General features: G+C 33.1%; 2 protein-coding genes across 2 annotated transcripts; both read left to right on the top strand.

Annotated features, from left to right (window-relative positions):
• Positions 1-1,065: 1,065 nt before the first annotated feature.
• Positions 1,066-10,347, top strand: LOC130801662 (novel plant SNARE 11-like). The gene is made up of 10 exons (XM_057665548.1): positions 1,066-1,526; positions 4,160-4,252; positions 5,015-5,108; positions 5,547-5,584; positions 6,078-6,166; positions 6,642-6,721; positions 7,368-7,424; positions 7,538-7,630; positions 7,704-7,778; positions 9,005-10,347. The coding sequence occupies exons 1-10, from the start codon at positions 1,450-1,452 to the stop codon at positions 9,089-9,091; spliced, it is 783 nt and encodes a 260-aa protein (XP_057521531.1). The 5' UTR covers positions 1,066-1,449; the 3' UTR covers positions 9,092-10,347.
• A 6,467-nt stretch (positions 10,348-16,814) lies between these two features.
• On the top strand, positions 16,815-20,778 carry LOC130801382 (probable serine/threonine-protein kinase PBL19). Its single transcript, XM_057665224.1, has 4 exons — positions 16,815-18,058; positions 18,994-19,254; positions 19,934-20,056; positions 20,194-20,778. The coding sequence occupies exons 1-4, from the start codon at positions 17,666-17,668 to the stop codon at positions 20,593-20,595; spliced, it is 1,179 nt and encodes a 392-aa protein (XP_057521207.1). The 5' UTR covers positions 16,815-17,665; the 3' UTR covers positions 20,596-20,778.
• Positions 20,779-26,261: the final 5,483 nt, after the last annotated feature.

The following is a 26,261-nucleotide window of genomic DNA, read 5'->3' as shown; positions in this document are numbered from 1 at the left end:
ATGGGTAAGATTATTTTTGTCCCAAATTTGTGCTATAAATAGAAATTTTTATATGAACAACAATTAAAACATTCAAAAATGAAAAGCGAAAACTTTTTTTAAGAAATGGAGGGAGTCACTAAAAACAATTGATGTGACAAAAAAAGAAACATTAGTTGTAAATAATCCATACTATTAAATATTTCTAAATAATCCAACCTTCGTATATTATTTGCTCACAACACCCCTTTACACTTTACACATTTTAGCCGGTTATTGTAAGTACCTTCTAGGCGTTATACTCACTTCTTTTTCCCCTTATGCTTCTTCGTTAATCTTACCCTACTCCTCTCTCTGGTAGGCACTAGCGGTGTTCAACGGGGCGGGTCAACCTAACGGGTTAAGGGTTAGATCACATTTTAACGGGTTATTAATAAATCGGGTGACAAACGGGTCGGGTCATTAACGGGTCTTGGTGTAAAAGGTCGGTCTGGGTCGAATAATTATAGGAATTGATTGCGAAAAATATTTTACAATTTTTTATTTTTATTTGAATTTATTATATACATAAGTGGAAATAGTGCTATCAGCAAATAATATACAAATGTTAAAGTATTTAAAGATAATCAATAGTAGGAATTATTCATAATAGATGACAATAAGTGTGATTATTCTGGATAATTTTTATTTTTAAGGGGTCGCTAGGATTGATAATAAATATTTAAGGGGTAAAAAAAGTCAAATTAATATAACAAAGGTATTTAGAGAAGCAAATGAAATTATTGAAATAATTGTGATAGTAGAATAGAAGTAATAAAAAAGATGAAAAAAAGAAAGGTTGATGTTCCTTATTCGGAGGTAAAGAATTCCTCTACCCTTCTCTAACGTAAATTTATATCCAAACTAAGAGAACTAATTCCTATTTTCTCCATTTTTCTTTATCTTTTAATTAATTCTTTCACTTTTCAAACAATTAAATTTCTTTAATAATCTATTTAACTAACTTTATTTTTCTAGTTTAATTTTAATTTATACTTAAATATTTGCCTCAATTACAGCCACCCCTTAAAAAGGCAAAATATATGTCAACTGTAAATCAATGGATGTTAAACCAACACAAACACGGCAGAAGGAGAGAGAAAAACACCATTTTCAATTTCAAATTATCTGTGGTCTTTCCGCTTGAAAATTTAGATCTTTTACAACCCTAGATTTTGATCTCTCGAAGTTGTCAGATTTCTAAATTACTTTCAATTCATCTGAAGAAAGGGGAAAAGTTCCATTATCTCTTCAACTGAGTGTCATTATCTGAAAGTATCAATTTTGGTTTTTTTGAGCAAAGATTTTCATTCTTAAATGATCATTTTCGGATCTTTGATGGTGCGGTAGTTTGCATTTTATCGAATCGAAAATCAAGTAAGGGAGTAGGAGAAAGAGCAAAGACGCGTTGACATTTTTCGGAAATTGACAATGTCGTCGTTATCGGCGATTAGCGAAGAACTCGGCGAGATTGATGGACAAATCAATGATATTTTTCGTGCATTATCGTAAGATCTAATCTTTTATGATGTTGCCAAGTTTAGTTTTTTCCTGTTACTAATTTAAGGGATAAATGTGGTGTTTCGAAATGTTGATAATGCATTTAGCTTAATAATCCTTAGTTCAGCTTATTAGAGCTTTCGAGATTTAATCGATGTTTATTTGATGCTCGCAAGTTAGAATTTTTTGATGTGATGTTTGATAATTTACAAGCAGTATATTTTTATCACTGTAGCTTGATACTATACTGTAATTACCCAGGACTAGAAATTAGAACTATTAGCAAGACACTCGAATAGAAATCAATATTGGTGTTTGCACTATTTATGAATTATGAATGGTGTTATTAATTTGCGAATCAATATATGATATCAACTTAAATTGAGTATTAGTTAGGGATGTTGGTTCCTTTATGTTTCTTTCAAAAAGAAGTTTCATTTTTTGAAGAAACATTCTTAGGGTGGTGCAATGAATGTTTTAGTGGGGAATTAAGCTTTATATCTTGAATTATGATAAGGTCTTTGTCAATTTTGTGTAAATTGTATACGTTTTTCTTAGAGCAATTGACAATGAGAGTTGTAGTCTCCTTTATTGGAAAGAGGGTGGTGGTGTTGAGGGAATAGTAGTGGCAATTTTCTAGGAAAAAGTGATTGCAAATGAAGTGAGTTGTCTCTTCGAAGAATCTGAGGTATGCTTGTTTTATTTTCTATGTCGTAGTTTGGTTGGATCTTATATTCACCTTTAAGAGAACCTTATAGAGACTAACAATCATGCGTGTGCCGTCTGCTTTAATCAATAAAGTAGGATTAAGAACATTAAAGATTATACCAAGTTTCCGGATTGTGATTGTGGTAATGAGTAATGACAATGCATCATAGAGAAGTGTTCCCTATCTCCTTAAGTTTGCTCCTTCATGTTTCCTTATGTGAGAGCTTTTGATTATGTTCTGAGCAAAAAGGAGTATATTGGAACAACATTATATCAGTCACATTGAGTCTATCTACCATCAACTTCAATGGTACATTGCCCCAATATCACTAAAGTAGCTCGTATGTTGCATCCGCACCCTTGTAACACTAAAGAGGCTGCTTCTGATTGAAAAACTGTTGATCACAATCAACTATTTTATATAAACAAGTGCACTAGAATACTGAGTCTTTTTTTGTAGTCTATGAAACGAAAGCCTTAAAGAGGTTTAACAATGAAAAACAAAATGAAAAATAAAGCAAAAGATGAACACAAGTGATTATGAGGTATCTTGAATACCTCCCCCTCAAATATAGTTTTATTAGATTGAAATTCAACAATTACAATGTAATAAACCTTCCCTTATCTTGAGAACAATTCTCTCAAGATCACAAAATGCTAAAACGATAATGAACACTCTCAAGTTTCAATCAAAGTAATAGCTCTCTCTCAAAGTGTGTTTGTGGTGATCTTTTCTCTATGAATGATACTCCCTTTTATAGATGAAGGTGAGTATCATTCTTAGAGTCACACATTTATCACCATAAAGCACAATTACACCCCAATTAACATGCCAATTAAATCTACAATAATGCATGATAATAAACAACTCAATAAACAACACATCAAACATAAGAATAAAGTGCCCACATCAATGCCATAATGAACCAGAAACAGCAAAAGAATCCGAGGAATAAACTGCTCGACTGCCTCTGACTACCCTGCTCGAACGAGCCAGCAAGATGCTCGAACGAGCAGGCTTACCTGCGCCTGTTGCCTGCTTTCTGTTCATGCTGTTCGAACAAGCTCTTTAATGCTCGAACGAGCATGCCCACCTGCTGCTCACTGACTTGTTCTTCTCACATGCCTCGATCGAGCACTTCACTCCCCATGCCTTGACTCGTTCAAGGCACGGTTCCTCACTTCATTTGAACCTCAAACGTTCTATGTTAACCATCTCGTTAATCGTTTCAAACCTTAATCCACTCACGCTCGACACATCCTCATCACTCTCCTCCAATGTGCATGATAAAGCATGTTTGATAATATGATTAAAGTTATTGTCATTGTCACGAGTATTGGTACTTGCTTTAACAGTCTACTATAATCCAAACCAAAGAACTGCAATCTGTGATCTTGCCTCGTCGAAAATGGTAATTCAGTCTTGTGAACAACATACGCTTTTTTGTCCAGAAATGTTCTGTTGGCCTTATCAATGGATACTTTTGGCTCCTCTGTAATTGGGGGCATATTGTTTTGCCAAAGATTTATACATGTATTTTGCACACTTTGCTACAGGGTAGTCTTCAGTGTTTTAAAAGTACACTTTTGGTCTTCCCTTTCCCATGAATAGTGTGAGATAGATCACACAACTGCATGTAAGAGTTTGTTCTTCCATATTCAATGTGTCATGTGACTGCATTGACGTTTTAGAAAGTGATTAATTGCTTATGCATGTGGCAATTCAAATACGCACAAAAGGGGAAAATAGTTGGTATAATTCTTGTGTGCTATACTGCTATATAATTGTATTTCTTTTATTTTTGGTACAACATTAATGTTCATTTTCTAAAAGTTTGATAAGTATGTTTGAATATGATTCGTGAATTTTATTATCAGGTCATAAATGTGCCATGGGTTTTGGTTAAGTTATTTTCTTTTTATTCTTAAACAGAAATGGGTTTCAGAAGTTGGAGAAAATCAAGGATTCAACTAGACAAAGCAGGCAACTTGAAGAGCTCACTGATAAGATGCGGGAATGTAAGAGGTAGCTATTTGCACTCCTATGTGTATGCTCTGTCTATGTTCATAGCTTTAAATAGCACTAGCACAACATTTTCTGAACTATGCATATAATGCTACCTTCTTTCACTATAGATTTATGCCAAATATGTTGGTCTTGTTGAGGAGAAATATTCGTGCCTAATGTGCCTGGTGCTGAAGTTGACTAACTTGCACTGATTGATGTTAAATTGATATTTCATGATATTCTGTACACACGCTTTCTACTAGGAATTTTGTGGATGACTATCAAATTCCTGATTCTAATTCAATTTTTATCTTTACAAGTTATAGTTGGTATATGCAACTACTTATATGACAACCTTCTCTGCACCTGCATCCTGCAATGGCTCTGCAGATTTGAATGGGGACTGCATGTCATAGATTAAAACTTCCACTTGATCCTCATTCTCATTTTTCTTAGCTGTCCTGAATTTTCTTCTGTAAGAAGATTTAACTTCTTCACATTCCAGTTATGTGGAAATGCATTGATATTTATTGAATTGACTTGTATAGATAGCCGAACAACAACAAAGCCTTGATCCCAACAATATGGGGTTACATGTATAATTAGTCCAATATATGAAAATTGTGCTATCTTATGCTTTCTTCTCTGTTGAAGAACACTTTAGGGTAGTAAAGCCTGATCTAATGGGCTTTCTCTCATCCTTACCCATTCACTTATTACTGGAATTGCTGAGTTATATACTTATATTTAAGCATCACCATTATTCTTGTTTTTCCGCAGGCTTATTAAAGAATTTGATCGAGAGGTGAAGAAATTGGAAGGCAGGAATGATCCAGACACAAACAAGACGATGAATGAGAGAAAGCAATCAATGGTTTACTTTGTTACTTTTGCTTCTTCTATTTTAAGCTTAGGTGCTTATTGGTCTTAGAAGTTTCAAAAATAAAGTACTAGTCTTCTAGATTTCATCGTTTCAAGTTTCAACAACATTGCATGATTGCATCACATTGCTCCAATGCCACTAATAGCTCCCACCTAGGCAGGGTAAGGCATGATCGCATGAGGGGTTCAAATGTACACAATCCACCCTTGTGTTAACAAAGAGTGTTGCCTGTTGACCCTGGATTGATAAAGTGAAATTTCTTCACGTTAGAATAGGAGGAGTGCCTAATGCTATGATGAAAACATATATTGATGCGGAAGATAGTTTCTTCACTATCTAGTACTAATTTGTTTTTCCTTTAAGTTGTGCTGTGTTAATTTTCCTAAATATTATGCTTAGCACTGATTTGTCTTTAATTTTTCTCTGCAGATCAAAGAGTTGAATTCATATGTTGCTTTGAAAAAGCAGTAAGTTAGGCTACATGCATTATTATGTCCTTTCTTGATAAGATATTTGGTCCGTCCTACTTCCTCCGTCCCACTCATTTTGCATCAATTGCCATTTTGGTTCGTCCTAATCATTTTGCGTCATTTCTATTTTTAAATAATGGCCCACCACTTAATTTTGATCTCATCCATACATTTTAAATCTCTTTTATTTTCATCAACACAATTATTACCAATATCGACTTTTTTCTTAAAAATCACAATTATTCTCTTTGCTCCTAATTGACCATGACGGAGGGAGTACAAGTTTGCTAAAGAAAAAAGTGGTATTAATTTCAAAAATAGTTTTGGTGGGCATGAAATAACAAATGAACTGCTTTAATAATTCTATATTCCAAATGGTGTCCTCTTGTATGATACGTCTCCAAAGTCCAAATGCCTTAAAGTTCTCTATTATTATGCTCGTGGCTCATCAGTTTCCATCTTGGATTTACACTGGCTTGAATTTGAACAGATATGCAACCAATCTGGAAACTAAACGAGTTGATCTATTTGAAGGGAGTAGTGAAAAAGTTGGCGAAGATAATGTTTTATTAGCATCGGGTAAGTATATAATATAATCTACTACTATTGTTGGTAAGTGGCTTTTAGTAGTTTAATTTTTATTGTATTTGCTAGAGTTCCATATTAGAGCTGCATGAATGCAACAGACTTTTGACTGCTTCCTTTTCTGAGATCTCTTAAGCACATCTTGAATTTCAAAACATTTAAGTTTGAGTACAAGTTTACAAGTAAAACTTCTTATGTTTAGTTACATATGTGCACAAGCAATTTAACCTTTATTTTTTGATTCTAGGGTAAGGATAATCGTGTACAGGCAAAGGGGGAGGGAGAAGGGTTACTGATCTTCCTGTAGGCCAACCCATGATATTCCACATTTTTCGATTTTGAAATGCTTTATAGTGGGAAATTGTCGTTGCATATTGTTACGGATACTACTCATCACATGCAAAGTATTTTTTGCTAGAAGTACGTGCATCTTTTTGTTTACTTGTAATATGTGTTCTGTATTCTACAGCCATGACAAATGAACAGCTGGTTGATCGTGGAAACAGAATGATGGATGAAACTGATGAAGCCATTGACAGAGGGAAGAAGGTTTGTTATTTTGGCAATTTTGTTGAATTCAAAAGAAAATGGCGTCCTATGACTAATTATATGATGTCCAACTGTCTGTGAGGAATTAGAAACGATTTTACCTGCTATTACTTTTTTTGTAGACAAGGTAGTTCTTTATGTTCCGTATTAGACCTGGTGAAGTGGACCCATGTTTGATTACTCCAACCAACCTGAAGTTACGTTGCCTCTGACAAAACTTAATGGCTTATCACCAGAATGTGATGCACACCAAAGTGACCCATATTGAGCCTGATCGTCCTGGCCTGTTTGCTACCTTGAGTCCTTATGCCACGACAATTCACTCCTGTTTCTGAATATCGATATAGCTTAAAGTGTGGGATTGTCACGCATAGTTAGGCTGTGATTCCTGTAAATTAATGATATACTGCAAATGCAGTGTATATTAATTGGTCCTTGATTGATCAATTATCTTAATATAGCGGATCTCAATGCGAAAAAAGACATGCCTTTTACCATATCTTGTCTCTCTTTGCCATATCGTGTTATAGATTATGTACATTTCATACGTTGGTGATAGATCTCCAATGCACACAATTTTTTAACTTCCTGAATATTTTAAGCCAACCATGTAAAATCTTTAATAATGTTCATCTGCTTGAGGCAGATTGTTCATGAGACAATTGGAGTTGGACAAGAAACTGCAGCAGCTCTTAAAGCCCAGGTGAGACATTTGGTAGAAGTTATATTTGTGCCTTAATCTCTCTCCATTCTAAAATGCCTCTGATAAATTAACTAGCATAAAGTATAACTCTATATACCTCTGGGAGTGTGCAGACTGAACAAATGAGTAGGATTGTTAACGAATTGGACTCCATAAATTTCTCTATAAAAAAGGCTTCCAAGCTAGTCAAGGAAATCGGTCGACAGGTCTCTTCAACACCTAGCTTCTTTCTCTAATGTTGAGTGTCTTGTTGGTACTTACCTTCCGAACTTTCTACAGGTTGCTACAGATAAATGCATCATGGCCCTTCTTTTCCTTATAGTTATTGGAGTCATAGCCATCATTATTGTGAAGGTTGGCTTCAAATTTCTTTATAATTCTTGTTATTATGGTTGCTTTTTTATGCTGCTGTTTGACTATTTTCTTCTAGATAAAAATTATGTTTTGATTTTTGGAGCAGTAACTAGGGAGTAGGGATTGTGGAAGTTCATTATAAAGTAATCTTGAAGTTAATGGATTCTTTAGACCTGAGAATACATAGCATAGGCTACAAGTTGGAACTGCAGATTGTCTTTCTTTGTCATGTGCACATTTTCTCACTCTGACGTTCTGGGCATTGGCAAGTTTACCGACTAATTCATTTGTCTAATCAAACTTTTAACCATTCTGTAGTGGCGTTGTGCATTAATTAGCGCCCAAGCCACTTGGGCCTTTTAAATGAGTGATAGGAGTACTAGTCTGAAAATATCTAAGGATATCAAAGCATTCAAATTGAGATATTGAGAGATTGGGCAAAATAGTTATTGAAAGAAAGCTTACAATAGCTCTTCTTGGTCAAATTCAGAGAATTTGGAGATCGAAGATGAGATATAATGGTCAAAAAGTGTGACAAGAGCTGCCCTGCGACTCACTCCCAGATTGTTTTCTAAGAAGTAAAAACAGTTTTAAGTGGTATACGTGCGCACTGGACCCTGGCTTACATTGGCCAAATTATGGTCTTAATTCTCAAATAGGGCCAAGATGAGCTCGACATATCCATAAGTGGTTATTTTACACATCTCAGGGACAGGTGTCTCATGTGAACATTTGTGTGTTTTCTCCAAAATATTAATATAGATGATTCCCTGTGTATTTATCAGTGACCTTAACACCCACTAATCTGGACATTCACAGTTTGCACTAATTTTACACCTAGTAACTAGTAACTACTGTATTAGGAATACGTTCTTTTTCTAATGAAATGGGCTCTAACATTTTTCTTTCTGTCCTTCTCCACACTTTCTTTTCGGGAAAAATCAAAAACAAATGTTAAGGTCTGCGAAATTGACAGAAAAAGTTATTTTGCTTCCTTGACTTACTTCCGTGCTGTGTCAAGGAATATAGATATATTCATCAGCACCTATCTGTGAATGGCAACACTTCAATTTATGTCCTGTTCCTGCTTTTATATTCATTAGAAGACCCAATTCTTCGTCAACAATCCATGTTAACACATGATCATACAATCATACACATAACATATGCTCACCTTGAATTATTACTTATGTATAATAACTTTGTTGCGCATGATATGTTTCCAGATTTTAAACCCACACAATAAAGACATCCGAGACATCCCTGGATTGGCGCCTCCAGCTCAATCACGAAGATTGCTTTCATATCCTTAACTGAAGCTTCTCACAACCAATATGATGCTGCATTGCTCTCAAACTCCTTTCCAGGTTTCTTAATTTTGGTCTCTTATTTACGTGAACGTGTGTTAATGCTGATGACTTTCGACTGCATTGAAGTTTTTGGTGCTGGAGTCCTACGTCAAGTTAATATTCAAACTGGTTGAAAAGTCTGGCTTTCTGTACGATATTCCATTATAACCATTCATAGAACTTGCCAAGAATATATCCCATCCATCATACCAATACAAAACCAGCGACTAGCACTCCAGCAGTGTCCTTTTTTTGGAAGGATTCAACAGAGAGATGCTGTCATATTCATTTGGTATTTCCGTGTTACAGCAATTATTCTTTAATGTCATTTTCCCGTGACAAATTCCGCATATTCACATAATCACATGTGATATCAAGTTTTGTAAATCAATGCTTGAATGATATCTTTTTCTTTTTCCACTTGTACTTTTGAAATTTGTACTCCCCTTGCTTGTACTCCCCTTGCCCTATCAAATTTGTCTCTAAAATTTTCCCCTTTTTGCTTTTGGCCTTGACTCTTACAGTCTTACTCTTTTCTATTTCTTCTACTGTTCCTGCTTCATCTGCTTTTTTTGGTTTTCCCTTCAAGAATGGGGCAGATTTGGTACGCACAGGGAATACTTTTGTTCGGAGTTTGGACCTTTTGTACCTTTGAGAAATAGGCAATTATTAGTATATTTAATTAGTTATTTTATCTTTGACGTTTTTAATTTATCCTTTTGTAGGTGCAAGCTATGTAATGAAATATTGCTGTATAATATATGGGTTCTTTATAGACTGATTATTATGTTTATCCCGAACCCATGGATTCTTTGGAAATCAAGAAGAAATAAGTGAAATTCTTTCTCTAAGTAAGACTAAAAAGAATATAGTAATATTGATTTCTCAAGTATTGTTCACATAGGATTTGTGTAACATTTTTTTCATTTGTGTTAAAAATTTATTATTAGGGGTTTACAATTAGTCAATTACATTTTTAGAAAAGCTAATTTTTTTTCATCATAAAATGTCAACATGTTTTAGAAATAGAAATTTGCTAACAATGTGAAACAGTCGAAACCAGCGTAAATAATATAATAATATTGTCTACAAAGCACAGCGAAAGACTTATAGAAGTCTGGGCTGAATTCGACATGTGGCTCGATAGCCACAGCAACCAATATCAGAGCATTTAAAAACTTTATATAACTGTAATACAATTACTTACAACCCAATTATAAACTAAGTTAATACATTATAAAATATCTAAATTTTTTTAAAAGACATGATTTGTCAAAATATCATTATAAGTTAACTTTCCAAAAACGATGTCCTTGCTATTGCTACACCTACACATGACACATAAATGAACAGTACATCCATCCGCATTAAAGTTGACAACATGAAAGTGAATTTATCCCCCGTAAGAGATATGCCAAAACTGTAAACAATTGAATTGTTGAGTAAACCAACAAACTATTACATTTATATACAAGTAATTAACAAACATCTCCAATCAAATTCCTTGTTCACTTGGTAACCATTTATAAACATTATTTTATCCAAATTCAAACTTTTTTAAAAGACCGTTTAGTATTGACATAAATACAGCTATGAACCTTTAGTTCATAAAGAATCAAAATACGGCTATAACTTTGCAAGCTAATAGCAAAAATCAAAATGCGGCTATTACTTTACCAGTTGATAGCGAAAAAATACCGCAAATGAAAAATATGATATCATTTGCGAAACAAACAAAACTTTATAACTTTATGTATCAAACGTATTTATTCAAATCTCATATTAAATCAATAATTTAACAACACTTTAAAATGTGGGAATATATGGACCATTAGGAAGTAGGCTTAATCTAAATCCTAAGAACACGAGTGATCATCATCACCGAAAATACAGTTCTTGCAAGAACGAAACGGGATCGGGGGCTCGAGACCGATCCGAATAACCATTATCTATTATCAAGCTATTGGATTTCACAATAACTCGGATATAAATATCCGTTGCCAACTCCCAAAAACAGACATTTTTCAATGTCGAACATTTTAATATAAAACGAAACAATAATTCAATTGATTTTCTTTGAAATCAACAATCATACCTCATTTTCATAATACAATATTTCAAGACTCGTATTTTATAAGTTAGTAACATATAAAACATGCTTTTGTAATCTCTTTAAATAAATACAATATTTAAAAGCTCATATATAAAAACATATGAACATTCAAAACATAATTTAATCAAGGACTAGGAGCAAGGTCAAACAAAGTCAAAATCCCAATTTTCGAACACAATAAATATACGATTTTGCTCAAACATCAGTAGCAGTAATACCACACCTTATAAAATATAACTTAAACTTTGAAATACTTAAATTAAATTTAAAAGATAAGATAGTAGTTTGCTTGTAAGTTACCTTTCTATGCCATGAATAATAATCAATAATTAAAATACCAATCAATTCATCATCAACCATCAATATGTAAAAACTTGAGTTACTATCAATGGCGTTTACTCAATTTTAAATCCCAAATACCCAACTTATATCATATCCACCTAATAACAACTAATCAAATACTCAATCGATACTTATGTTCCCAAATTTGATAATAGAACCAATTACCCATACTAATCAAATAAGAACCTATAACTCAACAATATCAATCAATAAAACTCAATCGGATGATAAATAATAACCTTAAACACTTGGAGTACTCAATTTGAATCCCAACTTTAATTATGAACAAGCAAATCCAAAATGCTATTTTCGGATTTTCAGGACACCATGTTAGTATTTTGGGCATAACTCTCTCATACGAACTCATTTTGGGGCGATTCAAGTGCCCACGCGACCGCGACTGCGACTCGGAGCTCTACAAATCATATGCACAAAACAGAACCCAGAAATGGCTAGAAGAGGCTCCAAATCAGCCAAGAACAGTGAGGACAGAATCTGATTTTTTTAAAGAACTCTAAATGAACTTTGCTCTTAAAATTTGAAGATGAATCAAAACACCAAATCGTAACCACTAATCAAATACTACCACATGAATTAGAACTTAAAGAGAACCAAAATGAATCCAACATCAACACTTGAATTAATTACCTAATTGATGTAGAAATTAAACCCAAATAATCATCACTAATCAACATTAAACAAGAACCCAATTACCAATTGAACTCGTATACTCCAATTACACTCAAGTTGATGCTTAAATTTGAACTAAAGACTCAAATTAAACCATGAATACTAAACTACTACCAAAATTCAACAATCATTGTTTATACTTAAGAACATAAAACTACTTTAAAACATTCAATTTATACTTAAATAAAGTAGCTTGTGGATTACCTTAATTACCATTGAAGGACCTTACAACTTTCAATCTTGAACTTTAATTTAGATCACAAAATCCCCAATTTAAACCCAACAGTAATCAACATGCATAACTTTAACATTCAAACAAGTAACATAAATCAATCTTAAATCATACTATTAAATATAGTAAAGATTAAACTTCAAATAAAACTTTTAAATAGAATAGCCCCAAATCAATACAAATCATTTACCATAACATACAAGATCAACTTATAATCCAATCCAACAAAATACGTCATCATCCAAGTAACCAAAATCCCAAGCTCGTTATCATAATCACACTTAATTCATCTATGGCAATCTCATATTCGAATTCATATTCATATTTTCTATTTCAAGTTAAACCTCAATAGCAAATATACTAAGTTATAATAACTAATTCATAATCCTTATTTAATCTCTAATTTGCAATTACCATATACATTTTAGTTAATTTTGACAAACGACTTATGTACATCCATTCATAACAAACCAATTCAATCGACACTAAGCTTGCAATTGCTTCAAGTCCAAAATGATGCTTTGCAACATAATCAACACCATTAGTATTTCCATACCACCTTCCATCAATTACTCATGATAAGATTAAACCAAATTAATACACAATCAACACACAACCCATAATTTCTAATCACACTTCAAACCCTAAATCATAAATATTTTCAATTCACCAACTAAACTCTTACCCACAAAAGATTCAATGAAAGTAACTCAAAACCAACAACAAACTCATAAACTTAATAAAATTACAATTAAAACTAGAAAATTTATTAGAGAAAAGAAAAGATGGCTTACAAAGAGTGAGACTAAGAAGTGGGCCAAGAGATAGGGGGTCCTCGTAGTGGTGCAAAGGACCAAAACTGGCTGGAAGAAGGGGCAAAAACCGGCTGTCCCAGCCTCTGATGCTGGCGGCTGGAGTGGTCTGCAGCCTTGCTGCAGGCGGCAGCATGTGGAAAGGCTGGCCCACTGTGGTTGCTCGTGGGGGAGGGAGAAGTGGTTGCTGTTGGTGGTGAAACTCGTGGCTAGGCTTGGTTGTACCGCCAACTGTGGGTGAGGGGAGCGAGACGTGAGAAAAGAGGGAAGAGAGGGATTGGGAGCCGTGGGTTTTGTATGAGGGAGTAAGGGTATGTCGGTTAGATGGGAAAGAATGGGTTTTATTTTTAGCTTTGACCCATTAAATTTTATTAAAGTCGTCTTATTATAAGACAGTTTTATATAAGACATGCTGTAAGAGTATAATAGGCGATTTATAAAACAAGTAATTGGTAGTATGAATAAGGAATGCATTTAGGAATTTATTTTTCAATACTTTATTTAAATTTATTTTTATAAAGATAAGATAGTAATCAATTAATAAAATATAATCAAAATACACTTTTATCGAAGTATTCTTTAATATAAATTTTATACATTAAATAAAATATACCTCTTTCTTGAAAATGTTAACAAATGAAATACTTGAGTCAATGTAATCAAAATAATAATATTATTACTCGAATTAACTTACTTAATAACCTCAATCAACTTAATAAACTTATAATTAAGCTTTATGAAATGTAGTCTTTTTGACAATGTCAACTATTTTTTTGTATTAGGGATTTATTAATTACTCCCTCCTATTCACCTTAGGAGTCCCATTTGAATTTTTACGGATTTTAAGAAGAGTCAAAAGTGGGATCCTAAAGGTAGGAAAAAGAGTGGTATTATAAGTTTTTTAATGTAAGGGAGCAAAATTAGTATGAGTAATGAAGGGTATAATTGAAAACAAGATAAAGCTACTAAGGGCATAAAAGTCAAAAACCCATACCAAAAATAGAAATAGGACAATTAAGGTGACTTGACCATAGAAGGAAATGAGACACATAAGATGAATAGGAGGGATTATTAATTAAATAAAAAAATATAGCAACTATATGGCAATTGAAAAGATACAAGTGGAAAAGGTATCAAAAGTGCAATTGGCTATTTGCCCCATTAGCGCTTTTGTTGTTATTGGACTACAAATACATCTGGATAGTTGTCCACTTGTCCCAATCCTAATGAACGTAATGGTGATGTAGTTCATATTGCATCATGTGTTTCGGGAAAGTCCACCTCCATTAGGATCTTTTGCTGCATCTATGCCATCGAGATTGTAGCATTACCTAAATTTATATGAGAGCTTTTAAAAGTAAATGTTGCAATTTGATGAGACGGATGGAGTTTTCATTATTATTCTCACATTAAAAAATAGAAAATTCTAAAGAATAATGGTTATTTGCAAATAAACACATAATATTAAAATAAACACAATAAGAAAAAAGATTAAAAAAAAATCTCAAAAAAGCACTTCTATAAAATGAGGACATATATGGATGATTACTACTTTTTTAAATAATCGTTATTTATTCTTGTGAAAAAACTTAGTTGACCTGATTTGTAGGTAAAATAACAACTACTAATAGACAAATAAAATATAGTTTTTGTTATTGATCTATTTGAATTTAACCTAAATATGACTTTGTGGGGTGATAATTATATATGGATTGAATATGAGCCACTAGATAGAATTCTTACTAATTAACTAATTTAGTAGGCTGTAAAAAGTTAATATAACCTAAAAATTGTAGAATAGCAAGTTGGAAATAAACTAACTTCGAAGGTGTTATAACTCATAATGTCTAACTTGAACTGACTCATGAGTCTTGACTATCACATATCCGCATACTTAGGTCAAAATCAATCGATATCTTATTTTGAAATAAACCTACACCTGATATCTTAATTCAAAAATATCAATAAACAAGTTCGAGCTGCATCAAGCCTATTATTGATTCAAATCTTACTTTAACAAGTTAGATATCTCGTAAAACTTAACTCGAAGTAACTTGAAAATTAATTTGACCATATTAGACTTGATCCTCAAATGACGTAATTAGATAAAATTTACTTAAATTTTGATTGTATTATTTATCTTCGTAATTGAAGTCTAACCAAATGTTAACCCTTACTAGTAAATATAAGAACACAAATTATAGTGATGTAATAAAGAAGCCAAATTCAAAGTTCAATCAATCCTAAATTCACTCCGAAATACAAATAACTTTTTATTTACGTTAGGTAAACTCGAACAGTCGAACTTCTATAATCAATTTGGATCAAATTTTCAAATCAAAGCAAAATTAATCAAAATTGTGAAAAAAAAATCGATTTGTTTTTATTTAAATTTGTTTTATTGATATTGCATCTATCTTTTCTTAATAAAGGTTTTATCATTCTTCTTTTAATATCATTCACAAACTTATAATCTCTCTGAATCTCTCTATTTTAACAAATTATTTCTATCATTCACTTAATTTTTTTTTCTTATTCTCTAATCTCATTTTTCTTTTTACTAAAATTTACCTATTTTATAACTTATGTGGAATTGATTTATGAAATATCTTTATTAAGACTTTAATAACATAAAAGATTTAGGCAATGAGGTACACACGCATAACTCCCCCCATGTGAGGGGTCCACGCGTGAAGTGTAATTTTGTCAAATATTCAATATCGGACTACAGTCTACTCCTTGCTTTTGGTCATGGTCATGGAGATTAATTACTCATAGTGCTAATACGGATAAATTAGATGAAGTATGGAACCCTAATAACAAGAGGGATCATAATAAAAGTATATATATTCTACTAAGGTTGATACAACAAAGCAACTTTTTCTAAACATGTATTCCATCATTCATAATTGGCGAGTTAAAAAAAAATAAAGTGATATTTTATGGGAAAGTGAGAGAAATACGTGATTAAGATGAAAATAAAAATTAAATGCGTGGATGAGAATTAAATCAAATGAAAAATATAGGTCATGATCAAAAATAAAATTGAAACAAATTTGATTGAACCAACTAAAAAGAAAAATAAGATGCTTTTTTGTAAGATTAGATATTAAAAGAAAAAAATAGTGAATTCATTGCTTAAAATAAAGTATACAGTAACCGAGATTGACTAAAATGAAAAAAATAGTGCATTTTCATAAAGATAAAGGGAGTATTCTATTTGTTACACGAATTTTGCTACATTTTATTTTTGTCCGTGATGCACATTTAAATTTATTTTCTCATCCCATCTAATTATTTCTCTAGTCTTACCAAAAAATATCATATTTTCTTTTTTTTTCTAATATTTCCATGACATGTACTTGTAGCAAAAAAACAAAAATATTACTAGTATATTAGAATTTCATTTCTTTGTGTGAAATAAATTAACCAACCACATGGATAAGTAGAACCATTGAGAATTAAGTCTTATATAAAACCTCAACTTTCACCATGAAATCATATTAAAATCACCCTTTTATGCTTTGTTTAAGCCTTTTGGGTGGTTATAGGAGCAACATAAAGGTGAACAGCTATAGATAATTTTAACTCTTGTGAAAAAGACACAAAAGAAAAGGTTAACTAAGAAAATTTGGTCTCCTCTTTCTGGTCTTTTCATCCTCTATATTCAACACATCTAACAAACATTATCATCAATGGTCTATTCTTTATTTATTAATTTCAAACAACACTCTTTTTTCTCAATTTTTCATCATAGAATTTCAGGTACATTCACATTTGGTTGCTATTAAATATTATTACTTTTATTATTTAATAAGATATGTGTTTTTATACATGTTCATACCTTAAAGGTCTTTCTTCTATAATCTAAAGGTGTGACCTTAGAAGTATTTGTTTGACAAGAAAATTCTCTCTTCTTACTCTTTCTTCTCTCAGAGCCTTCCAGCTTCTTTCCTTATAAAGTTATCCAAAATTTCTTCCATTTATTTATATTTAGAAAAAACATAATTTGTTGTCTGTTTTTTAACCAAATTCTCAATTGGGTATTCTTCAATTTTTTGTATATAGTTCCTGAGATTGTTGTTTGTCCTCAATATCTTATTTTTATGTAATATAAAGTTTGATTTTTAGTGGGTATTTTGCATTCAAAAGTTTCTTTCTTGGTGCTCATAATTTGATTTTGTTGCATCTTTGATCTTAGAACATAGCAAATTTAGGAAATACTATATTTTTTTGATCTGGGTCTTACTGATTCCTATTTTTCTTGCATTTTATTGACAAAATCTCAATTGGGTTTATTCAAATTTTCAATTTTGTTTATGGGATTATCAATTTATCAATAGTATTGTATGAAAGTTGTTTTCTTGGAGAGGTTTCTTATAGAAATATCAAAAATGAACTGTTTTTCTTTCAAGAAAAAGAGTTACAAACAAAATAAAGCAAATTCAGCCCCTGAATTGAGGAAACAAACTACAGCAAATACTCCAGAAAATAGGGTATCAAAATCTGCAAATTCAGCTTCATCATCAAGAAGTATTCCAGAATTGTACAAGGAAAGGCAGCATAATTTGAGGGTTTTTACTTATGAGGAGCTTGCAGAAGCTACTAATGGATTCAATAAGCTGTTAAAGATTGGAGAGGGTGGTTTTGGGAGTGTTTATAAAGGTACACTTAAGCCTCTAAAAGGAAAGGGTAATCCTACTGTGGTTGCTATTAAGAAGCTTAATAGATATGGCATGCAGGTATTGGCTAATTATCCTTTTTCTTAATCCTGTTGTGTTTTTGTTTTTTGATGTATGATTATCTCTACATTGTTGATCTTAATAAGCATGTGATCCCTGAAATGATTTAAATGCTAGTTTATTTATATATGCACTATTTTTGTGATCTATGTTATTCGGACTTGAGTACTTGTGTTGCATCTGATTGGGCTAAGGCTGGAGAATCCTTAAGGCGAGGGCAGTGTAACATAATTCGTTATCTAATTCGCTTTTTGCATTTGCGATTCGTTCAAATTTGTCCAAGAATATCCAAAACTCACTATAATTCGCTTTTTCAATTCGCGATTTGCGAGGAGATTTAATGAATCACGTAACACTGAGCGAGGACAAGTGAAATTAATTGTTCTTCTAGGTGGTGAGAATCGAACCCTTTGTCAGTAGCATGGAATGGAAAGCCTTCAGCCACTAGGCCCATCCACCTTTATTTGAATCTCAATGAAAAAAGTTAATGTGTTTTTTTGTTCTAAAGTGATGTACCATTGTTATGCAGAATCATCGAGGGTCTAACACGGGTATTTGACAAGTGTTTGAGCAGGAAATCTCTCTATCTGAAGGTCTTTCTCGAGACGAGGGAATCTTTGGTCGCATCCTCCTTTATGGGTATGGGTTGCCATCTTCTATCCCTCCCCAGACCCTGATCATCGATCCTATGAGCGGGATATACTGAGTACGATGATGATGATAACACGGGTACTTGACATGAAGTGAAGTGTACAAGCAACATTGTTAATAATGAATTTTGATCTTCTATGTTAGGTTGTCACACAAGTTTTGTGTATGAATGATGTGATCTTGTGCTGAGATCTGTGTTCTTGAATCAAACTGATAAGAGTAGCCCCCTTGAATTTATCTGGCGGTGTAGCATAGATTCTAATCTATTCCTGAATCCAATATAGGGTCACAAAGAATTCCTTACAGAAGTTCAATTCCTTGGTGTTGTTGATCATCAAAAACTGGTTAAGCTTTTGGGATACTGTGCTGTAGATGGAGAAAGAGGAATTCAGAGGCTGTTGGTGTATGAATACATGCGAAATAAGAGTTTAGAACACCATCTTTTCGGGCGAAATATGGCTCCTCTACCTTGGATAACAAGATTAAAGATTATGTTGGATGCAGCTGAAGGATTGGATTATCTGCACACAGGAATGGAAGTTCAGGTTAGGTTTCCTTCGTTCTGTTAGTGTTATGATGTTATTGCTCGTCTTGAAGCACATCATTCAACTGATTGTATGTCCTGATTCCAACACTTAGATGGAACCTTATCGGGTTTGTGTGCAGTCAACTCTCCTCTTGTGTGAGTTTGTGTACAAGCCCAAAATTATTAGTTCACAATTCCGAGAATGAAAAAACTAAAACTGATGAATAATGAAAAGAAGCATTGTGAGGGCTTTTGCTCTCGCATCTCATTTGAATTCAAACTCTCGATCAATCGTTTGATGATTAAAGGTTTTGGAAATGTGGCTTAGTATGAGTTTAGTTTTTTATCACTTGATAAAGTGTATTATCATGAATATTGGTGTGTAATCCAAAGATAAGGAATGTTTACTCCAGTCGGAACTAACCTCTTTGATATCACTAACATAACAAAGCAAGTTTGCGTATATCCGACCCTCGCAAGCTCCACTTAGGTGGTTCTGGGAGCTACGTAATGACTTTCGGATAATGTAATGTTGTACTAATTCAGGTTAAGTTATCACAGATTTTGCGTAATCGCAACGAGTAGCCAAATTTTAAGCTACCTGTTGTATGTAATTCGAGTGTGCACATACAAACAGAGGCGTGTATTACCATTTGTGATTTCACTGATGTTGAGCCATTGTGTGCGGTTTTGCTCAGGTGATATTTAGAGACTTCAAGTCTTCTAACATTCTATTGGACGAGAATATGAATGCCAAGTTATCTGATTTCGGGATGGCTAGAGAAGGTCCGACAGGGGATAATACTCATGTATCAACAGCTGTGAGTTCTATCATCTAATCCCTCGATAAACCCGCCACATTCTATTCACTCGATCGCTCAAAGAAACTTCTAGAAATTTTGGGCAGATCTCTGATCACATTCTTACTGACATGCATATTTGGTTGCTAAAATTTCAGCCAGTGGGAACTTATGGATATGCCGCCCCAGAATACGTCGAGTCGGGCCATCTCAAGGAAAAGAGCGACATTTACACCTTTGGTGTGGTACTTTACGAGATCTTGACAGGCAGACGGTCAATAGAGAGAAATCGTCCACCTGCAGAACAGAAACTAATAGAATGGGTGAAGCAATTCCCGGCTGACAGCAGGATGTTCAACATGATCATGGACTTGCGCCTTCGAAATCAGTACCCGTTAAATACTGCAAGAAAACTAGCCAAGTTAGCAGATCGATGTCTGATGAAAAACGAAAGAGAACGACCCGATATGAGCGAGATAATCGAGGTGTTGAAGGGAGCTATACTCGAATCGGAGGAAAACGCTTCTAGGGTAAACAACCCACAATCAACTGGAGCTTAATGATGTAAATTACTCCCAAGTATATTAGTTAAGAGTTATAGCGAATGAATGAATGGTTTTGCAGTCTGTTTTTTATGTTGCAAATGTTTGGCTTGAGAGCTGAATATTTTTTTCGAGATCTATTTTTCGTTGTCTGGTTTAACAAGCGATTTAAAATGGAAAATTAAGGTGGGATTATAAACATTTTCTTCCGAACTTGAAAGGAAATTAGTTTTTTCCTCTTTTCGGTTTTTAATAGTTTATCGATCGAACCAAACAAAACATTTTAATTTTCCATGAAAAATTAGTTTTTATAAAATTTTTTTGCTCCAAAAAATATTTTCCTACAAATTAGAAACCCCATATGGCCATATTATTGGGGGTAGTATGCAACTATGAAGATTTATGTATTTTATTAGTCATTTTCCAATGGGGGGTTTAAAAAAATAAATTTTAGGATGATGATTAGGTAGATAATTACTAATTAGTGATTCTTTATGCTTATTTCGTGGGATTTTGTAATGATTCACCATGTTTCATGCATTATAAGAGCATACGTGTTTGTATATAATTATTTTTTATGTTGGAAATATTAATTTTTTTATGAGAGATGTGCAACGAAAGTTAATTAATTAATTTGATTAAAGAATGATGGATGAATATTTATATACTCCCTTCGTTCTTAAAAGATTATCTACTATGAGTTTTTTAAACATATTAAGGAAAGTAAAATCTTTATAGTAAGTAGGTATTATTTCAATTAAATGGTAGTGTGAAGTAATGATTGTATTGAAATTATGAGAGAGAAAAGACATTTGAGTTAAAGTTTAAATAAAGATAAAAAAAAGAAAATAATCATTATCATTAATTTGGAGAGAGAAACGTACAACAACATTAACAAAACATAATTTCTGTTTTGGTTTTAAAGGGGGCTTTCCATTTTTGGAAAGTTTTGGAGGGTAATTCCAAATCAGGGAGGGAACTACATCAAATCTAAAAAAAAAAAACCCAGACGCTTATTGGGCAATTACACATGGATTAACAATTTAATTGAAGCTAATGATGGATTACCAAGCAAAAACCAACTGACTGTACATATAAACACAGTAGCTTCATCAAAGTACCTCAACATTTCATGAGCTTCAAAAAATCAGTAACTTCAAGTAAGACTGCATCAATGCCTTAATCATGGCTTCAAGCAGTGAAGAAGAAATCGAGGGGACATGGTACTTTGGATCAAGCAATATGATCCTCAATCAAGCTCAGAATCAGAACAAGAATCGACAGAAATGGCAGAGCAGCAGGGAGAACAACAATTCAATCATCATAAGCCAAGACTCAACAATGAGATGAGGCATTTAATCTTTCAAGAGATGCTCTAATTGAACAAGTGACTCACTACATCATGGGACTTACAAAAGGATTGCTAAAAAATATGGTTATCATCATAGGACCATAAGAAACTTATGGAAAAGGGAAATGCAATCAAAAGAAGCAAACAAACCATACATCGTTGATTCAAAATACAAAAACTGTGGAAGGAAGAGATTTATGGTGCCTCCAAACATTCTAGAGTCCAAACCAATGGACGACCGTACATGTATAAAAGATGTTGCAAGTTGTTTAGACTTGACACAATCGACAATTTGGAGGTTGATCAAAAGAGGAGAAATAAAGGCACATTCAAATCCACTTCACCCGACTTTAACCGATGCAATTAAAGTGAGAAGGGTGGAGTGAATTTTGGGTCTTATCCAAGAAAATAGCATTTACAGACATTCAATATACAAGGAAATGTTTGATTTCATTCACATAGATGAGAAATGGTTTTATCTAACCAAAAAAACTCAACAAGTTTACCTTGCACTCAAAGAGAAGATCTCATATAGGGCAGCAAAGTCATCTAAGTTCATACCAAAGACCATGTTCCTAGGGGCATTTGCTAGGTCAAGATGGAGTCCACATGGTCAATGCACTTTTGATGGAAAAATAGGTATCTTTCCCTTCATTAACAAGGTGGCAGCCATGAGGGACTCAAAGAATAGACCAAGGGGGTCAATTGAAATTAAGCCAACAGAATCAGTCATTCAAGATGTTTATAGGAACATGCTCATACAAAATCTCATTCCAGTAATATTAAGAAAGTGGCCAAGTGAAGGGCCTTCAATCATTTTCATTCAACTAGACAATGCAAAAGTGCACATTACAAATGATGATCCAATATGACAACAACACAACAAGCAAGGTGGGCTAACTTTCATTCTTACACAACAACCCCTTAATAGTCCAGATTGTAACATCTTGGACTTGGGATTCTTTAGAAGCATTCAATCATTGATGCATAAGAAAATGCCAAAAAATATGACAAAGTTGATAAGTGCAGTTGAAGATGTATATGCGGAACTTCATCCAAAGACATTAACAAATGTTTGGATTTTATTGCAGCACCACTTGAATGAGATATTGAAGGCTAAGGGATATAATGACTACGTCCAACCACATTTTGGTAAAAAGGTTCAAGAAGATAATGGGAGAATCAGAATTAAAGTAAGAATTCCGACACAGCTAGTTAAGGAAGCCGTTGCTTTTGTGAATCCAAACAGAAATCAACAAGCATCACAAACATAGGTAGAGAATAGATGTGGCACAAACATCTAATGCGATGCAAGAAGCCTATGATTAAGCAATTGAGGAGACACAAGGGTGAATCATTGTGTGAATAAAGCCCCTCAATTTGTATTATGATTAATCATCATTAAAAATGTTTCTTTAAGAATCTTAGGAGCAACAATTTTGCATAAACATTCTGAAATCAATGGTTAATGTACATGTTTGTTAGTGGCTTCATTTAATTAGTGTTATTAGTAACAAAAAAAAGCTTCCTGTTTCATCATAGAGGTTCTTAAACCTCTCAGATTATAAAAAATCATCACATAAGAAAGAATGCCACTGAACATGCATATAACACAATGAATTTAGACGTTTAACAAAAGCTACTCAACCAAGAATTTAAAGTCACTTTTTAAGATTTTGAAATTTACAGGAACCCATGAACAAATATCATCATTGGGGCTTGAACAACAAAAAAATTATACAGAATGTTCAACAGCAAACAGAAAACAAAAACAAAGATCAACAACAAACAAAAATCAAGCCCATAAGTCATGTCGTTCCAACATCGAACAGAAAATAGAAAACAAATATCAACAGCAAACAATATCAAGTTATAAATCAGAAATCCCAAAGTCATACAGTAACAAACAATTTTCAAAATTCTCCCAAAATGCAAATGACATCCTACAGCCTAAATATCCGATTGTTCTCAGCTATGAAATAAAAAGGCATGAACATATTAGCAGCAAGTTCTTCTTTAGGAGTATTAGGAACCACCAAATTTTGGTGTTTTTCAACAGGAGGACTTGAAGGACTCATTTTAGTAGGAGAATCATACACCCACTTAACAATCTTCAGAGGGGGTTCTTTTTCATTAAGGTATGAATAAGAAGAAGGAGAAGAACTAGTCTCACGATACATTGAAGAGACGTCATTTTCAATAGACTTTTGATAGGCCTCAAGTTCTTTCTTAGACCACCTTAAAATCTCATTTGAGTATGAGTGTGGCCGCGCATACAAGGAACACGAACATAAATCCCCATAATCACAAAGCCCATCATAAAGAGAACTAGGAATTGTTGAAGAACTAGTAGATCTCTTGTTTTCTATACTCAAAATTCTAAGCACGTATTAATTCAGTTCTTTTTTTGGTTTAAACCCGAAAAAAGAAGGAAGAAAGATAAAAAAAAAACACAGAGCTTTGAACATACGTTAATGGCGGATGAAGAAGGGGGGTGATTTTGCAGTGTTGGGCCAAAACATACGAAACTTACCTCAAAATGTAGAGAAAATACCAATCTTTATTTTAGTTCAAAAAAATGAACTAAAGGTAAACCAAGAGCAGGGGCAAAGGTTTAAAGAAGTCATGAAAATGGAGTATTTTAATAGAGAGTGAGGACAAGAGAGATCAGAGAGACACGAGAATTGAGAGAGTAATAATGAGAGAGCGTTCATATGAGAGAAATAAGGGAGAGTAATATACCAGGTATATTGGGGAAAATGGGAGGGATTATGAGGGTATATTAGGGGAAAAAAAATTTTCAAAAATGAAAAGTACTTTAAAGTAGACAAATATTTAAAAATATCCGTTATAATAAGGTGGCCAAATATAAAAGAATGGAAAGAGTATCTTATAATAAGTTTGACCGACTTTTTTCTTAATGAAGATAATTCAAACTTGTTGTTTTGGATTAACAGGTATTCTTTCACATGCATTATTGCATAATTATGCTTAATTAAGGAGACCAAGTAATTAGTCAAAGTTGGCATCCAAAGATATTGTAAACTAAGTGTTATAATTCATATTCCGTCTAATTTAACTTTGCAACATTGATGAAAGTCTTGTAACTTTTTTTAATTAGTATTGAATTTTAAATTGTTTATAATCATTGCTAGTGATAATTTTACAAAAGAAAGAGGTAGAAAATAAGCAAAGAAAATAATGATTTTTTAAAATGTTACAAAAATTAGTAAAATTAATCTCATTTTATAGATGTAGAAAAAATATACTGATGGTATTTTTTATTTTTTGAAATTTATTTTAATGAGAAAATAATAATTTAAGAAAAAATGGCTATTTTTTACAACCAAGCGAAAGGAGACGTAAGGAGACGTGTGAAAAAGAAGAGCTGCAAGCGTCAGAAACCTTGTACAATTGAAACAAACGGACCAATTGTATGTTGTGGCGACTCTTGGTATTTGCTTTAGAAAAAAGATAACCGTTTGAGAGATTAGGTCATCAAGTGACCCATTTCTTCGACCTATTCCATGACCAACCTAATTCTATGTCATTAATAATGTTTTTACCCTAATTTGGTCATATGGCCTTTTAAAGAGGCCACCTTTAACAATGCTATTAGGTGGTAATGAAATTGTGAGCATTTTTTTTATATATAATTAAAGAATCATTATAATACATTTCTTAAAATTTACACTATGAATTATTATTATTAGCACTTTTTAGTACCAACAATCAAAAATACTGTTAATAGTTTGAAATTGCTACTAATAATGATATGATAATTGTGAAGCATTCGAGAGCAGTGGATAGTGACCAATGATCATGGCATCATCCATTCATCGTAATTTATCTGCTTTGCTGTCGAGTGTCTGAGTGCCAATATCAACAATCAATGCATATCATATTCATGCACATCGCTGATCACACCCCCATAATACACAGCAGTTCTAACTTCAAAACATTTTCTTATGTTCCATATTTTTTTGAGGTTTTATATAGGCAGACATACATACTAATGGGCATGAGGGCGGTTCACAGCTAGACACGAAACTGCTCCCCAACCTCCATGCTGGGCATTACACAGCATGTGGCCCAAAAAATTGCCCATCTTACCTGCCATTATAATTGATTTTGGAAAAAAAAAAAAAATTGTGTTGTGACTCGCGACTCGATCCACATTACACATGAGCTCATGTCGTGTCACGATCTATTGATTTAGGCTTGCTGACACAACACGGTTAATTACTATACATGATTTGTCCGACCCGTGGCCCATATTGATATAATCTACAATGACACGACATGATATGATACAGATTTCAGATCTTCTACA

This window comes from Amaranthus tricolor, chromosome 15, assembly GCF_026212465.1.
Source record: "Amaranthus tricolor cultivar Red isolate AtriRed21 chromosome 15, ASM2621246v1, whole genome shotgun sequence".
Lineage (NCBI taxonomy): Eukaryota > Viridiplantae > Streptophyta > Magnoliopsida > Caryophyllales > Amaranthaceae > Amaranthus > Amaranthus tricolor.
The sequence above is the reverse complement of the archived record's forward strand: the minus strand, read 5'-3'. Positions and strand labels throughout refer to the sequence as shown.

What these genes read in the sequence shown, in the direction of transcription:
- LOC130801662 (XM_057665548.1), top strand. Translation starts at nt 1,450, where the DNA reads ATGTCGTCGTTATCGGCGATTAGCGAAGAACTCGGCGAGATTGATGGA. An exon ending in TAATGTTTTATTAGCATCGG is followed by an intron (nt 6,167 to 6,641) that starts GTAAGTATATAA and finishes TGTATTCTACAG; the next exon opens with CCATGACAAATGAACAGCTG. An exon ending in CCATTGACAGAGGGAAGAAG is followed by an intron (nt 6,722 to 7,367) that starts GTTTGTTATTTT and finishes TGCTTGAGGCAG; the next exon opens with ATTGTTCATGAGACAATTGG.
- LOC130801382 (XM_057665224.1), top strand. Translation starts at nt 17,666, where the DNA reads ATGAAAGTTGTTTTCTTGGAGAGGTTTCTTATAGAAATATCAAAAATG. An exon ending in ACACAGGAATGGAAGTTCAG is followed by an intron (nt 19,255 to 19,933) that starts GTTAGGTTTCCT and finishes GGTTTTGCTCAG; the next exon opens with GTGATATTTAGAGACTTCAA. An exon ending in ATACTCATGTATCAACAGCT is followed by an intron (nt 20,057 to 20,193) that starts GTGAGTTCTATC and finishes CTAAAATTTCAG; the next exon opens with CCAGTGGGAACTTATGGATA.